The sequence below is a fragment of the Pelodiscus sinensis genome, chromosome 26 (genome assembly GCF_052426305.1).
Source record: "Pelodiscus sinensis isolate ZL-2025 chromosome 26, ASM5242630v1, whole genome shotgun sequence".
Taxonomy (NCBI): domain Eukaryota; kingdom Metazoa; phylum Chordata; order Testudines; family Trionychidae; genus Pelodiscus; species Pelodiscus sinensis.
The window spans coordinates 4,603,870-4,619,645 of NC_143077.1; the positions used below are offsets into that span (position 1 = coordinate 4,603,870).

The following is a 15,776-nucleotide window of genomic DNA, read 5'->3' on the forward strand; positions in this document are numbered from 1 at the left end:
GTCGGGACCCAGATCCTCTGCCCCACAGCGCCTCCTGCAGGGAGAGGCTGGGATGGGAGAGGCGGTGGGCTGGCCTAGAGTCGGGACCCAGATTCTCTGCCCCACAGCGCCTCCTGCAGGGAGAGGCTGGGATGGGAGAGGTGATGGGCTGGCCTAGAGTCGGGATCCAGATTCTCTGCCCCACAGCGCCTCCTGCAGGGAGAGGCTGGGATGGGAGAGGTGATGGGCTGGCCCAGAGTCGGGGCCCAGACCCTCTGCCCCACAGCGCCTCCTGCAGGGAGAGGCTGGGATGGGAGAGGCGGTGGGCTGGCCTAGAGTCGGGACCCAGATCCTCTGCCCCACAGCGCCTCCTGCAGGGGGAGGCTGGGAGAGGAGAGGTGGTAGACTGCCCCAGAATCGGGGCCTAGACCCCCTTCCCCACAGTGCCTCCTGCAGGGAGAGGCCGGAATGGGAGAAGGGGTGGGCTGGCCCAGAGTCGGGGCCCAGATCCTCTGCCCCACAGTGCCTCCTGCAGGGAGAGGCTGGACTGGGAGAGGTGATGGGCTGGTCCAGAGTCGGGGCCCAGACCCCGTGCCCCACAGCGCCTCCTGCAGGGAGAGGCTGGGATGGGAGAGGCGGTGGGCTGGCCTAGAGTCGGGATCCAGATCCTCTGCCCCACAGCGCCTCCTGCAGGGAGAGGCTGGGATGGGAGAGGTGGTGGGCTGGCCTAGAGTCGGGATCCAGATCCTCTGCCCCACAGCACCGCCTGCAGGGAGAGGCTGGGATGGGAGAGGCAGTGGGCTGGCCTAGAGTCGGGATCCAGATCCTCTGCCCCACAGCACCGCCTGCAGGGAGAGGCTGGGATGGGAGAGGCAGTGGGCTGGCCTAGAGTCGGGACCCAGATCCTCTGCCCCACAGCACCTCCTGCAGGGAGAGGCTGGGATGGGAGAGGTGATGGGCTGGCCCAGAGTCGGGGCCCAGACCCCGTGCCCCACAGCGCCTCCTGCAGGGAGAGGCTGGGGTGAGAGAACTGTGCAGTCTGTGAGGCTGAGTTGTTCCGTCTCCTCTCGCAAAGGCGGATGAACTTTCGCTCTGGACAAACCGAGCAGTAAAGTCCGGTAGCGAGTCACTGACAGTAACGCTGGCCGTGCCTGGCCCTGGCTCCACTCCCGGGCCCCACCCTGCCTGCACCCCCTTTGCTCTTCCCCGCGGGCTCATGGTTACCCCTTGATTCCCCCCCCACCTTGCAGACAGTACGGACGGGCTGTGCACCCGTCTGGGCAAGCCATGCCAGACCCAGAAGCCCCAGAAGCCCTGGTGGCAGGACGAATGGGAGGTGCCCCGGGAGACGCTCAAGCTGGTGGAGAAGTTGGGGGCGGGGCAGTTCGGAGAGGTCTGGATGGGTGAGTAATGCGGCGGCCGGGACACGGGCCGGGAGGTGGGTGACGCTGGCAGGCAGGGTGGGCACTGGGCGTGGGGCAGCCCCGAGTGTCTGGTTGTGGGCAAGCCTCTCCAGCTGGCATTTAGGAATGGACAGAAGCTGCCTGCTGGGGGCTTCTGCTGAGGACTGGAGAAAGGGCCATGGGGCGCTGGGAGAGAACAATAGCCCCCCCCCCCCCCCACGGCCTCCAAACAATGAGATCCCATTGGGAATAAAGAGAAATCTCAGCTCCATACAGGAGACAATGAGCTGAGCTCCATCTACATGTGCCATTAGCTACTGGCACTGACCAGTGTGTACGGGCACTGCTGCCCTTTTCCCAATGGAAGCAGAACTGATCTATTGTGAGACATAGGCCCTGCACTGCCGGCAGGAAACGGCGAGTCTTCTGCAGCTGGAGCAGGCCTGTCCTTTTGGTGCAGGGGAATCAGGGTTCTCTCCTTGCTGGGGCCCAGGGGGTGCAGAGCAGTGACAGCTGGGGCATGGTTACAGACCACTTAGGAACACCGCGGGGTAGCCCGGAGGGGAAGCCTTCTGGCTCTCTGCCCCCGGCCTTCCGCCTGCATCCGGCTGGCGCGGTGGTTGTGGTTCCGCAAGGCAGCCTGATTGCTGACTTGGCTCCTTTCCTTGTGCCTGTGTCCGGGCAGGAAGTTCTCCCCAGGGCGGTGGCCAGTGCAGCAGGGGCAGAAGGGAGAGGAAGGGGGCTTGTTCGGGGCACTGCGTCTCGGGTGCAAGAGGGGACTGAAGGGAGACCCCGGGGAGGGGCGGTGCTGCTGGGTGCGCGGGGCCCAGGCTGTGCTTGGAAGGGGTGGCTGGCTCTAGTGGCAGGCGGAGTCCTGCCCTGCACCGCGTAGGGCGGGGTGGGGAAGGGAGGCCCACGGGCCTGATAACAGGATGCTCCGAGGGGGCTGATCCTACCCCAGCCCGGGGGCGTAGGGATCCAGCGTCCTTCCCAGCCGGTGGCTCTTTGCTGCCCCGTGGGAGACGAGCTGGGCAGGGCCTCAGCTGGTGGCTAGAGGGGAAATGTCTGTGTTGCAAAAGCTCCCCCCTCCCTCCCCTGCCCCAGCCCTGGCTAATTGCCCGGCTGGGCCCATTTGCACCCAGGGCTGGCGCAGCAGGGTCAAAACCGGGGGGCTCCACCCCCACGCTGCACCAGCCGGCTAGGCCGAGGCCGCCAGCAGGGGCGCGGGGAGGGGGAGGGAAGCGCCCCCCATCTGTGCCTATCCTGGGGGTGGGGCTCTCCCAGCACCAAAGCCAGCCCTGGGTTATGAGCCCAGCGCCCAAGCCCAGCTCAGCCTCTTCCCTCCCCGGCCAGGGCGCAGCTGAAAAGAGCCCGGGGCAGAGACAGAGCTCGGGGCTTGGCCGCCCACAGGAACGGAGACTTCCCTGGGGTCCAGACCCACGGGTCTCTTCCCTGGTCCTTTGGCGCCCGCTCCCAGGAGGCTGCGGGGAACGGGGGCCCCGCTGGGGTCCCCCCTTGGGAGGGAGGGGATGTGACTCCCCCCGCCTGCCATCGCCTGGCCCTTGGTGCCAGGGGAGAGGAGCCCGGGGCTGGCCCACCCCCACGCCTCTGCTTACCCTTCCTGTTGCTTCCCTTCCCCTCCACCCCTAACCCGGCCCTGCTCTCTGGCCAGCAAGGCAGGCCCGCCCGGCGCCCTCCTGCTCTGGCCTTGGGGGCTGCCCTGGTGACCGGGGCGGGAAGGGGAGAGAGAGGGAGAAGGGGCCTAACTCAGCACAGGGGGCAGGGCAGGCCACGGCCCGGCGGCGTCCCGGGGCCAAAAGGAAGGGAACCAGAAGCTGGAGCAGCCCAGATGCTGTTCCCACTTACACAGGCAGCGCCCTGCACGGCTTAATGACACTTCCCTCCCCCCCGCCCATTCCTGCCCCCCCAACAATCAGCCTCAGCCTCTCCCCCCCCCACTCCAGCCCTGGCGTCGTGCCCCGGCACCCCGAGCCCTTCCCCCGCTCCCTGGTGGGGACAGGCCGGGGGCCCCGCTCTCGGACAGGGAACCCAGCAGCCTGGTCCCGGAGGAGGATGGAGGCCGGGTGGAGGCTGCTGGCAGTTTGGTGCCGCGCGGATAAGAATCACGCGCACCAGAAAGGCCCTTGTTGTGGTGGCGGCGCTGGCATCCGGGCCCAGCTGCTCTGCCGAGCGACAGCGCCAAGGGCCTTTGAGCTGCGCGGTGACAGAGCGAGCCGGGGTCCGCCCCGGGCGGCACAGCTGGAGGGAGAGCAGGAGGGTGCGGGCGCAGGGCACCTTGCGGTGGGGGGGCTTCCTTCAGACGCGGCTGGGGCCGGAGCTTGCCTGCCCCTCCCTAGGCAAGCGAGGAACAAGCTGGGAGCTGCAGCTTCCTGCTCCTGCCTTACCCTGGAGGGAGGGGTTGCCTGGGGCAGGGGGCAGAGGGGCAGGGGGATTGAGCTCATGGGAGCCCTCCCTGCTCAGGGTGCCCTTGGCCGTTGGTTCAGACAGAGGCCCGAGTGCTGCTGGGCTGCCCTGCCCTGGGTGCTCTGTCGTGGAGCCGGGCCCATGCCCTACCAGGTGGATGGATGTTGGGGGGTCAACACCAGTGTTCCCTGTGAGCCGGGTGCTTGGGTGGCCGCTCAGGGGAGAGGCTGATGCCACCCGGCTGATTAGCAGAGCGCCCACCGCGAAGTTTTGTTTCTATTGGTGGTGCACATTTGCACGTGCCGTGGTGCACAGAGAAAAATGTATTCCACACACGGATGGAAAAATCCTCACATGGCTGGAAAAGATTAAAGGGAACATTGGTTGGCACCCCACTGGGTATCCCAGCTAGGTGCTGGTGGCTCTGGAGGGCAGGGTGTTAAAGTCAGAGCCCAGCGGGTCCTCTCTCCCATTGACCAAGAACCATGAGTAACCCCCCCCCAGGTTGAAATGTGAGTTGAGATCCCCCCCCAAGCTGTGTCTCCCATACACGCCAGCTGCAGCAGTCACTTTCTACCTGCCGTCTCCCCTCCCTGGGCAGAGACCAGGGACAGGGGGGCTGACCGGTCTTTGAGTCCCCGGTGCCCCCCCCCGCTCTGTGGGACCCCAGCCGTGTGAGCGCCCGTGGGGAGGCCACAGGTCCCTGTGGTTGTGCGCTCCCTCCCAGCCGGGCTGTGGGCTGGGAACCGTGGTAACACGGGCCTCCCTTGCAGGTTACTATAACGGCCACACCAAAGTGGCCATTAAGAATCTGAAGCAGGGCAGCATGTCCCCCAGCGCCTTCCTGGCGGAAGCCAACCTCATGAAGAGCCTGCAGCACGCCAAGCTGGTGCGTCTGTACGCCGTGGTCACCCAGGAGCCCATCTACATCATCACGGAGTACATGGAGAAAGGTGAGTCTGCCGGGCGCTGCCCAGGGGCCTTGGGGGGTGGGAGCCAGGCCCGGCTGCCCTCAGTTTGGGGAGATCCGCCAGCCGTTTCCCAGCCTGCCTGCTTTGTGCCAGGACCTTCAGCTGGGGGATGTCTGCAGAGAGCCCAGAGCAGAGAACGCGGCCGGGGGGAGGCCGGTAAAGCCCTGTGGGCTTTGCTTTTGGGGTCCCAGTGACCCCCCCTCCCAAAAAACGGGGAGACTGAACTAGGCAGAAGTGTGGTCCAGTGGTTAAGGCAAAGACTCGGGATGGCTGGGTTCTGTTCCCAGCTCTGCCACTTCCTCACCGTGTGACCTTGGGTGAGTCACTTCGAATGCCCGCTGCCTCAGTTTCCCCAGCCTTCGCATGGGGATGAAGGCAGCTGGCTGGGGCTAACAGGGTTTGGCACCTAACCACTAGCGGTTTGTGGCGCGCTGGGTGGTGGAAGTGGCCCAAGAGGGGCGCCGTTACTGCAAAGCCTCTAAATGCTCCATGGTGCTTGTCCCCTTCCCACGTAGACTGGCCCTACAGGACAGCCCCATGCAAACTCCCCAGTCCCTCGGAGAGCTGAGCCTGGGATAGGGGACAGGAAGCCACCCTGGGCTCGTGGCACGTGGGCTGTTCTAGCTCCTCAGGCTGGCGCTGCCTATTGTCTCACGCAGCCTGTGATTTCCTTCCCTGGCTCCGAGTGCCAAGAGCAACCGGATCAGGTCACGACCCCCCCTTATCCAGAGGGTGGGACAGTGACACTAGCCAAACTATTCCTGGCAGAGGAGGAGGGAGGCCGGCTGGATCCGCGGGGAGAGGCAGGCCCCACGGACAGCTCCCCCTTTCCTGCCTGCCTCTGCCGCACGCCAGGCGTCAGCAGAGCTGCGAGCTTCCCGGCCACAGTGCCGGGGAGGGCAGGAAGGCAGCTAAAGGAGGCTCACAAGGGGGACAGCCTGCGGCTCCAGCATGGCCCCTGGCCGGCTCCCTGGCCGCAGGGGAACTCCCTGTGAGAGTTGGCAGCTCCGCCGTAGGAAACGCGCCTGGCTATTCTATTGGGCTATTGAGCACAAAGGCTGCGGGGACCCGAGCGGGCCTGCCAGCTCCAGCACCGGTCAGGTCTATTTCTAGTCCAAGGTCATGTGACTCAGGAAGTTTGCAAGGAGTCAGTTTCTCACCGTGCTCCTCCCCTGGGACGATGGGGGCGGATGGGGCCCCTCCGCTCTCCCAGGTCTGCTGTCGTGGGGGCGGTTCACACTGCTGGTGCCTGCGCGTGTGAACGGCGTGCGGAGCAGTGAGGGGGGGAGGGGCAAGTGTGACGGCAACCCAGCCAAGGGAGCAGTAATTTCCTGCCCCGTCCTGTTTACTTGATCACCCAATGGGGCCAGCAAATCAGTGGCGACACCAGGCTGGCCCGCACTTTGGAGAAGCCCCGGCATCGCTGCCCGGGTGGGTGCAGGTGTCCGGTGCTGGCTCTGGGGAGGGACGAGCTGGCTCCCGCAAGGGCTGCCCTTCGGGCTGGGTTGGCTTTGACTGGCGCTTGTCCTCTTGCAGGGAGCCTGGTGGATTTCCTCAAGACCTCGGAAGGAGTCAAACTCACCGTTAACAAACTGCTGGACATGGCAGCGCAGGTGGGGGGAGAACTGGGCAGGGGGGGAGGGGATGCCAGGCTGGGCACCAGCTGGCAGAGAATCGGGGCTCGGAGCACAAGTGATGGGAGCAGGTCTCAGCCCATCCGGCCTGTGACACGGGGGTGGGGATTAAGCGGCACAGGCTGAGCTGGGGGGGCAGGACAGGGATGGCAGGGTTGGATTTGAGGGGCACTGGCTGAGCTGGGGGGTAGGAGGCAGGAATAGCAGGGGGTTGCTGGTTGGATTTGGGGCATAGACTGTGCTGGGGCGGGGCAGGACAGGACTAGCAAAGGGCTGCTGGTGAGAAGCGAGGCGCAGGGCAGCCCTGGGGTGGAAGGTGTCTGTCCAGTACTTGCCTGCCCTGCGCTGGAGATAACCCCAGCGGCCATCGCTCCCTTGGATTCCCTGTCAGTAACACCGCCCCCCCCCCATATCCAAAGGGGTAGGAATTTCCCCTCTGTGATTTTCCTTTTCCTCTGCAATCCGTGCCCAGCTCCGGCAGCCACCTGCCCCTGCAGCCCCCTGGCCGTGACATCTGCAGATGTTTGACTCACTGAGATGACAGCAACCAGCGGAGGTGGAACTTGAGATAGCAGAAACCTCAGTCTCACCCCCCCTGCCACGTGCAACTGCCCCGTGCCACGTGCAACTGCCCCATGCCACGTGCAATTGCCCCATGCCACGTGTAACTGCCCCATGCTACATGTAACTGCCCTGTGCCACGTGCGATTGCCCCATGCCACGTGCATCTGCCCCTGTGCTACATATAACTGCCCCCGTGCCATGTGTAACTACCCCCTCTGCTGCGCCTCCCCAGATTGCAGAGGGAATGGCCTTCATCGAGGAGAAGAATTACATCCACCGTGACCTGCGAGCTGCCAACATCCTGGTGTCTGACACCCTCTGCTGCAAGATCGCTGACTTCGGGCTGGCTCGGCTCATCGAGGACAACGAGTACACGGCACGGGAGGGTGCGTCCAACGCCTCCCCCAGCCCACCGCGGCCCCCCTCTCCAGGAAGCAGGGTGGTGGGGGTCCTGGGCAGAGCGGGGCCCTGCCAGCAGTTGTCTGAGCTCCTACAGGACAGTGGGGCTGGTTTCGTTGTGCCTGGGGAGGGCTTGCAGGGACAATTGCCCCAGCCCCGCTCAGCCTGATCCTCCCCAGCCATGGTAGGGATGGATCCTTCCCCACGGAACCACCCGCTGCTGCCGACTGCCCCCGGCTGCCCCCGCCTCTCCTGGCTGATCCGCGGGGCGGGTGGATTCCCCTGCTTGCCCTGGGGCAGCAGGATGGAGGGGGTGTATCTGCAGGGCTGGGAGAAGCCGCTCAGCCCCCCCACAAGGAGGCTCTGTCACAGGGGGGCAGGTTTGAAACAGGCTCCTGCAGCCGAGTGCAACCCCCTCCAGAGCGAACCCACCTGTCCCCATCCACAGCAATGGGATTTCATGCCATTTACCCTGGAAACCCTCTGCCCTGCCAGGACGCCAGGGACCCTCGGGCCTTTCTGGGGAGCCAGGGTTCTGGGCCACGTGGCTGGGGGTGGCTGCGTTCCAGTGAGGCGGCTGGGTGGGGCCGGGCGGCAGCGAGAAGGGCGGGAGGCTACACAGCAACGGCCAGCCTGCTCCCCCACCCCACCCCACCCCCACCGCCCGTGCAGTGCTGGAAACTCGAGCTCGCGGCAGGATGCTGGCCTGACGCATCTCTCTGCCTCTCCCCCCTCCGGCGCGGGGCAGGTCGGCCGCCGGCTCAGCGCAGACACCCACAGCCTCCCAGTCACAGCCCGGCCACTGGAGGAAGTGGGAGCCCACCGCAAGCAGCCTGCCGCCCCATGCGCCGGAGCTCTTTGCAGCTCCGGCTGAGCCCGCGGTGCAGAGGGAGCTGTTGTGCAGCCCTGAGCTGGGACGGGGGAGGCGGGTGTGGTCCTGCAGGAGCCAGCGGGGACCTGGAGCCGCCTTGGCGGGATGCAGGAGCTGGAGAACAACGCTGGGTGGTGTCCCCTGCGGAGCCGGGAGCAGGGCTGAGGCCTTGTGCTGGCCAGGGTGGTATAACTGAGGGGTGAGGGGAACGGGGCTCGGGGTGTAGAGATTGTGCCCCACTCACAATTAGCTGGGGAGAGCGTCAGACCTCTCGGCCAGCCCCCGGCTGTGAGGGTGAGAGAGACTCCCCGTGCACGGTGGGATGGGGGCAGAAGGGGGCCCCTCTGGACACAGCCCCTCCTAGTGTGGGACAGGGGCGTGAGGAGCCCTGGGGGCATAGGGGGTGAGAGGTCTAGAGGCAGACACTCCCAGGGTGAGAGCAGGTCCTTCCTGGGTGACGGACTCACCCGCTGCCCTGCCACAAGGGCAGGGGACTGGATTTGACCTCCCGAGGTCCCTTCCAGTCCTGCGATTCTTCAGTAGGGGACAGAGACACACGTGGAAAGAACAACCCGGCTGCTCCCTGTTCCCCCCACCCAGATCCCGCCCATGGGAAGGCAGCAGGGTGACACAGTAAGAACCTTTCTAGAGCATCAGAGGGGGAGCCAAGTTCGTCCGTAACAGGAAAAACTTAAACACCAACGACTAGTCTTGCAGCACCTTAGAGACTCACAAAACATGTCGCTGGGTTCATGAGCTTTCGTGGGCACAGCCCACTTCTTCAGAGGACTGGAGCATCTGACCCGCCTAATACTCCGGTCCTCTGAAGAAGTGAGTTGTGCCCTCAAAAGCTCATGAACCCAGCGACACGTTTTGTTAGTTGTTAAGGTGCTACTGGACCTTCCTTGGTTTTTAAGTTTTTCTTTCTTGCAACGCTGGTCCGGGCTGTAGGATTACAGCCCTCTCTGGTGGCTAATGCAGGAACAGCCCACTCCAGAGGGGCGGTGTTAGCAGCCGTGCTAGGCTTGGGGGACCCCACTGGTTCTGTTGCTCAGGTCAGTTTCAGTAACTCTGCGGCCATGAGGCGATGGGCAGAGGACGCCGGGGGCTGCACGTCAGCTGTCTACGATGTGCGTCGCGAGCAGCGTTCTCCGCTCCAAAGCAGGTTTATACTCCAGGGCTACGTCTAGACTGGCATGATTTTCTGCAAATGCTTGCGGAAAAGAGCATCTAGATTGGCACGGATGCTTTTCTGCAAAAGCACTTTTTGCAGAAAAGCGTCTGTGCCAATCTTGACGTGGTTTTGCGCAAGAAAGCCCCGATCGCCATTTTCGCCATCGGGGCTTTTTTGCGCAAAACAATACCGCGTTGTCTACACTGGCCCTCTTGCGCAAAAGCATTTTTTGCCCGAATGGGAGCAGCATAGTATTTCCGCAAGAACGCTGACAATCTTACATGAGATCGTCAGTGCTCTTGCGGAAATTCAAGCGGCCAGTGTAGACAGCTGGCAAGTTTTTCTGCAAAAGCAGCTGCTTTTGTGGAAAAACTTGCCAGTCTAGACGCAGCCCAGATGCGGCCTCACCCCTGTGCTTAACCTTTATTTTTTTTTAAATCTCCTTCCCTATTTCAGGAGCGAAGTTCCCCATTAAGTGGACAGCGCCAGAAGCCATTAATTATGGGACGTTCACCATCAAGTCTGATGTCTGGTCATTTGGAATCCTCCTGACCGAGATTGTCACCTATGGCCGGATCCCTTATCCAGGTTAGGACTTCACAGCAGCACCGCGTACATTAGGGATGCAGCTGATTAAAGGGGGCCTGGGCGTGGAGGGGGGCGGGTTGCTCCATTCCCGCTGGGCTGGAGCGCTCCCCCTCTCCACCACAGCTGGAGGCTGCTCCAGACGTTGGAGCAGCCGCTGTCTGTGAGGCGTCTGGGCCCACCGTGGGCAGGGGCTGCTCTGGATGACTGGAACAGCCCCTATCTGCAGAGAGCCTCCCAGCGGGACTGGAGGGGAGCTGCTCCAGCCCCCACTGGTTAACAGTTAACTGGAACTTGCCAGTTAACCTTTCACATCCCTAGCGCACACACATGGGCCCATGACCCCTCTCTACTGATGGGATGGTTTCGTTCTGTGTATCTCTTTGGGCTACAAATGCCGGTCCATCACCCACATAAAATTGACAACAGTAGCTGGAGTCGTGACTGAACATCTACATCTACACTGGCATGATTTTCCGAAAATGCTTTTAACGGAAAAGTTTTCCGTTAAAAGCATTTTCGGAAAAGCACGTCTAGATTGGCAGGATGCTTTTCCGTGGCCAATCTAGACGCGGTTTTCCGCAAAAAAGCCCCGATCGCCATTTTCGCAATCGGGGCTTTTTTGAGGAAAACACTACTGTGCTGTCTACACTGGCCCTTTTGCGCAAAAGTCTTTCGGAAAAAGACTTTTGCCCGAACGGGAGCAGCATAGTATTTCCGGAAAAGCACTGATGATTTTACAGGAGATCGTCAGTGCTTTTCCGGAAATTCAAGCAGCCAGTGTAGATAGCTGGCAAGTTTTTCTGGAAAATCAGATGATTTTGCTGAAAACCTTGCCAGTCTAGACACAGCCCTCCTGTGTCCCTGCATCTCCCAGAACGGGGTGTGGCAGGGCACAGTGAGGAGGCTCCCAGCTGTTCCTGTCCCAAACTGGATCAGCCAGAGGTGGGGCAGGGAAAAGGGCAGGATCACGGCTGTGGGGCAGGGCAGAGCGACACCTCTCCCAGCATTGGGCTGTGTCCACTACACCCTGATTCGGTCGTCCCTAACTCAGGGCCGTTTGTTCTGACCGCAGGGATGACTAATCCGGAAGTGATACAGAACTTGGAGCGTGGCTACCGAATGCCTCAGCCTGACAACTGCCCAGAGGAGCTGTATGGACTGATGCTGCACTGCTGGAAGGAGAACCCAGAGGAGCGCCCCACCTTTGAGTACATGAAGAGCGTTCTCGAGGACTTTTTTACGGCCACAGAGGGCCAGTACCAGCAGCAGCCATGAGGGGACCCTGAGCAAGGGGCTGGCAGCATCCTCACTTTGGGATGTAAGGGAGGGTGGGGGGGAATGGTCCGGGTGCATGAGCTCCTCAAAGACTCACTCAGCTCAGCCCTGGGCTTTCGGATCAGAGCTTAAACCTGGCAGAACCCTCACGACAGTGAAGATGTGTCCATGTTCCTGCAGCACCCACACGCGCGTGGCAGATCCGTCTTGATTCTCAGAGCCGGGGCGCCGTGTGTCTCACGCACGCCGGCAAAAGAACTGCACGGCCCTGAGGGCTGCCAGGTTTCACCCACAGGCTGGAGCGCCCAGGCAAACTCCGCGGGCACACGTGTCTGCTCACAGCGCTGCCCGGGGGCTCACGCCATGCACACGCACCCCACAGGGGTGTGCACCCGGGCAGGAATCACAGAAACGGGCAGCTATGCAGATGCATACAAAGGCTTAGGCGTGGGGGCGCACCCCCTCCCCCCCTCCCGCTGCAGACACATGGGGACATGCCGTGCACGTCCAGCTGAGAGCTGCCCTGGATACAGTCAGACCCATAGCAACTAAAATAACAGTTTTGCGCCAGCATGAGGCAGAAGCCAAGTTCTCTCTCCTCGGGCATCGGGGAACACTCAGGACCCGCCACCGATTGCACTGGAACTAAAAACCCCTTCTCAGCACTGATCTTCCGGAGGGAGAGACTCAGAGAGCTGCGGTGTGGAGCACCCCACGCCCCGCCCTCCCATCCCTCCCCTATGTTCCCAATGCTGTATTCCCCCAGGGAAGATGGATGGATTAATCAGGGTCAAGGGGTTTTGCATGGAGCTGCCAGCCTTGGAACTGGGACCCGCTCACGCTCAGGGCTGTGATCAAAGCGTACAAATCGATGGACTCCCCCACTGTGCAACATAACCCTCTTCGCGCCAGAGCCAGACGGTCTCCGGGACACCCCCGAACACGTCCCAGTGCCCACGAAGCTGCCGCTCCCTGCCCTGCGCTCTTGCTGATTTTCACTGTGAAACCACACGACTCTGAACAATGCCTGTCACGCGATGGGGTGTGAGAACAGAAAATAAGCACGGCCAAACTGGGTCAGAGCAAAGGTCCATCTAGCCCAGCATCCTGTTTGCCGACTGGGGCCAACGCCAGGTATGAACCAGAGGGAATGAACAGAACAGAGAATCAGCAAGTGATCCCTCTCCTGTCGCCCATTCCCAGCCTGACAGAGGCTAGGGACACCATCCCTGCCCACCCTGGCTAATCGCCATTGATGGACCCAGTGCTTTTTTTGTTTAAAAAAAAAGGTGCTGGTACTACAGGGGAAAAGTTGTTGAGCTCTGACTAGAGGGGCCGGTACTGCGTCTGGAGGTGCCAGTACTGCATGGCAGTACCATCCCAAAAAAAGCATTGGCTGGACCTATATACTCCATGAATTTATGTAGCTCTTTTTGGAACCCTGTTAAAGTCCTGGCCTTCCCAACATCCTCTGGCAAGGAGTTCCACAGGTTGACTGTGCGTTGTGTGAAGTATTATGTAAGAACGGCCAGACTAGATCAGACCAAAAGTCCATCTAGACCAGGATCCTGTCTTCTGACAGTGGCCAGTGCCAGACACCCAGCAGGAGTGAATAGAACGGAGTCATCAAGTGCTTTCTCCATCTCTCATTCCCAGTTTCTGACAGAGACTCGTGACATCATCTCTGCCCATCCCATTCTCCATGAATTTATCTAGTTCTTTTTTGAACTTCCTTTTGTTTGTTTTAAACCTGCTACCTATTCCTTTCATTTGGCGACTGCTAGTTCTTATGGTATGGGAACAAGTCAATCACTTTTCCCAGAGCCCTTCCAAACGTTTGGTAAAACCGCCACCAAGTGCAACCATTGTAGCCAAGGGAGAGAGGAGCAAACCAGCAGGCGGAGAAGGAGACATTTCAGCTCAGACTGCAGCTGACCTGATGAGTCAGGGAGATGTGGAGAGGTAGAGGAGGCTGTTTCACCTGGCAGGAGCTGCAGAGGTGAAATCTCTTCTGTTTTCTCCGCACCGTTGACCGTGACATTAGTGCCCTGAAAAGGGGATCGAGACAGGCTCAAACCACAACATTTAGCTCCAGAAGGGGGGCTCAGAATTCGACCCCAGGCTGGGCTGGCAGGTGGTGGCTCTAGAGTGGACCCACACCTACCCTCGGGGGTTCTACATAGTCCCCCAAAAAGGCTTGTGGGAGAGAAACCTTCTCAAGTCCCTGGAACGAGCCTCTCTGAATGACCAGCCTGTGAGGACTCTGATCCCCCCCTGCCCTTGTATTTTAAAGCCCTGTCTTGTGTTGCTCTTTGATTTTCAGTAAACAAACACCTTTCGGTAAACGGCACCCGTGTCCTCCACTTGAGGGGGCGAGCTTGACATTGGGTGTATACAGAGGTGGAGGGGGGGCTCCTGGCTCTCCATGAAGATGCCGAGTGGCGGAGGAGTGGCCCCTCTCTTCTGCCGCGGGGGCCAGTCGTGCAAGACCGTTCCAGTGCCGCGTGGGCGGGATCCGAGCCCTGGGCGTGGGTGGATTTATTTGTGGGGGGTGGCTCAGCACGACACAGAATCAGGCCCGAAGCAGGGCGATGGCTGACCGCAGGGAGCTGTGTGTGCTCACAACCTCACAGGGGGAGCCCAACCGGGCCAGGCCCCGAGTCAGGCCCAGTGGGATGGGAGTGAGGGCGCTGGGCGGGGGTGGGGGGCCTGAGGAAGCATTCGGCAGAGGGCGAGGGGCACACTTGGCACTAGCTGGGGACGGGCAGGGGGCTCAGTTGGGACAAACTTAACACCTGGCAGGGTGAGAGGGGGGACTTCAGACAGTGCCCAGTAAGGGGTTGCTGGTGTCACAATTTCTGGCAACCTGTGCCAGTAGTCCCCCTGTGTGATCTATTTTAGGCTTCAGGCTACCAATTATCACCTCTCTATGGTGGAGACCTGCATCTCATCCCTTCCTGTCCAGGGATTTTAAACTACACTGCTCCCTGGCTTACATATTCCCAGCAAGCCAGGCTGCCTAGCAGGCCAGCACACTATGCTTTGCTTTCTCTCTAGGAACTATGCCCAGTGTATTGCCTAGAGGTGTAGGTAGGTTATCACCCAGTTCTGGCTAAGCCAGCACATTTATTCTTAAGGTAAAAGCACTACAGTACAGCAAAAACACATTAATAAAAGAAGCTATGTGCATGCTAGAAAGTCTGCTAGAGGTCACCCCCTCCCACTCCAGCCTAAGGCTCTGGCAGGGGTCTGTCCTTCAAAATCCACAACTGAATGTTTCCTGCAGTTACAAGTTCATGTCCAGAGATCCAGAACTGGAACCTAGGCTGGGCTGATCAGCTGTGTCTGTATGCTGCGCTCACCTTTGCGCTTGGCCCTCTGTAACAGGTCAATCCGCAGACACTTACCCTTTCCTCAGGGGCTACGTCTACATTGGCAAGATTTTGCGCAAATACTTTTAACGCAAGAGTTTTTGCGTTAAAGTATTCGCACAAGAGAGCGTCTACACTGGCATGTGCCATTGCGCAAGAGATGCGCAAAAGCATCTGTGCCAGTGTAGACGCTCTCGCGCAAAAAGCTCCGATGGCCATTTTAGCCATTGGGCTTTCTTGCGCAAGAAATTCATGTTGCCTGTCTACACTGGCCTCTTGCGCAAGAAGCGCTGATTTCACACATTAGAACGTCAGTGTTCTTGCGCAAGAACTCCCTGCCAGTGTAGACAGACAGCATGTTTTTGTGCAAAATCATGCCAATGTAGACACAACCAGGGTGTAAAAGGCTGTTTTTTGCATAACAAGGATTGGGGAATTTGTATTAAGCTTTCCCTAGGGATTCCCAGGAAATCCACTTAACACATATTGTCCCCACAATTCATGTTTGTTCAGCTCATTTTCAATATCGTCTTTTGAACTCCCAAGTGTCACATTTCTCTCTCTCTCTCTCTCTCACACACACACGCACACACACACACACCCAAGTGTCACATTTCTCTCTCTCTCTCTCTCTCTCTCTCTCTCTCTCTCTCACACACACACACACACACACACACACACACACACACACCCAAGTGTCACATTTCTCTCTCTCTCTCTCTCTCTCTCTCTCACACACACACACACACACACACTGAAACATATTTTGGGGGGATTAACAAAAAAGTCTTGCAAGGGTATAGCCCAACTGGCATGTGGCAGAAGCTGTGGTGACACTGGTCAGTCCCTAGGTGAAAGAGCTGGGTTGTGACATGAACAAATAGCTGCCTCATTTGCACAGACTAAGGTGAGGACAGCAAGTGTGAAAAATCAGCTCACTTTTTTCCACGGGTGCAGGGGATTGTGTATTATTGAAGCATCTGATGGCGGTGCTGGTCCCCCGAATGCATCCCCCCACCAATGTGCCCTCTAATCTTTCCCATCTGTGTGTGGATTTTTTCCATTCATGTGTGGAATACATTTTATGTGCATCACCAGTAGAAACAAAACACCTAGATCTGGG

The 15,776-nt window shown here is 60.2% G+C and overlaps 1 protein-coding gene across 2 annotated transcripts in view; it reads left to right on the forward strand.

The window, feature by feature from the left end:
- The window catches only part of LCK (LCK proto-oncogene, Src family tyrosine kinase), a 33,312-nt gene extending 20,800 nt beyond the window's left edge, over positions 1 to 12,512 (forward strand). For both annotated transcript variants that reach the window (XM_075908687.2, XM_075908685.2), the window contains exons 9-14: positions 1,230 to 1,382; positions 4,580 to 4,759; positions 6,314 to 6,390; positions 7,208 to 7,361; positions 9,876 to 10,007; positions 11,080 to 12,512. In XM_075908687.2, the coding sequence (XP_075764802.1) occupies positions 1,230 to 1,382; positions 4,580 to 4,759; positions 6,314 to 6,390; positions 7,208 to 7,361; positions 9,876 to 10,007; positions 11,080 to 11,282 (899 nt within the window). In that variant the 3' untranslated portion in view covers positions 11,283 to 12,512. The remainder of the gene's footprint in view (positions 1 to 1,229; positions 1,383 to 4,579; positions 4,760 to 6,313; positions 6,391 to 7,207; positions 7,362 to 9,875; positions 10,008 to 11,079) is intronic.
- The last annotated feature ends 3,264 nt before the right edge of the window (positions 12,513 to 15,776 follow it).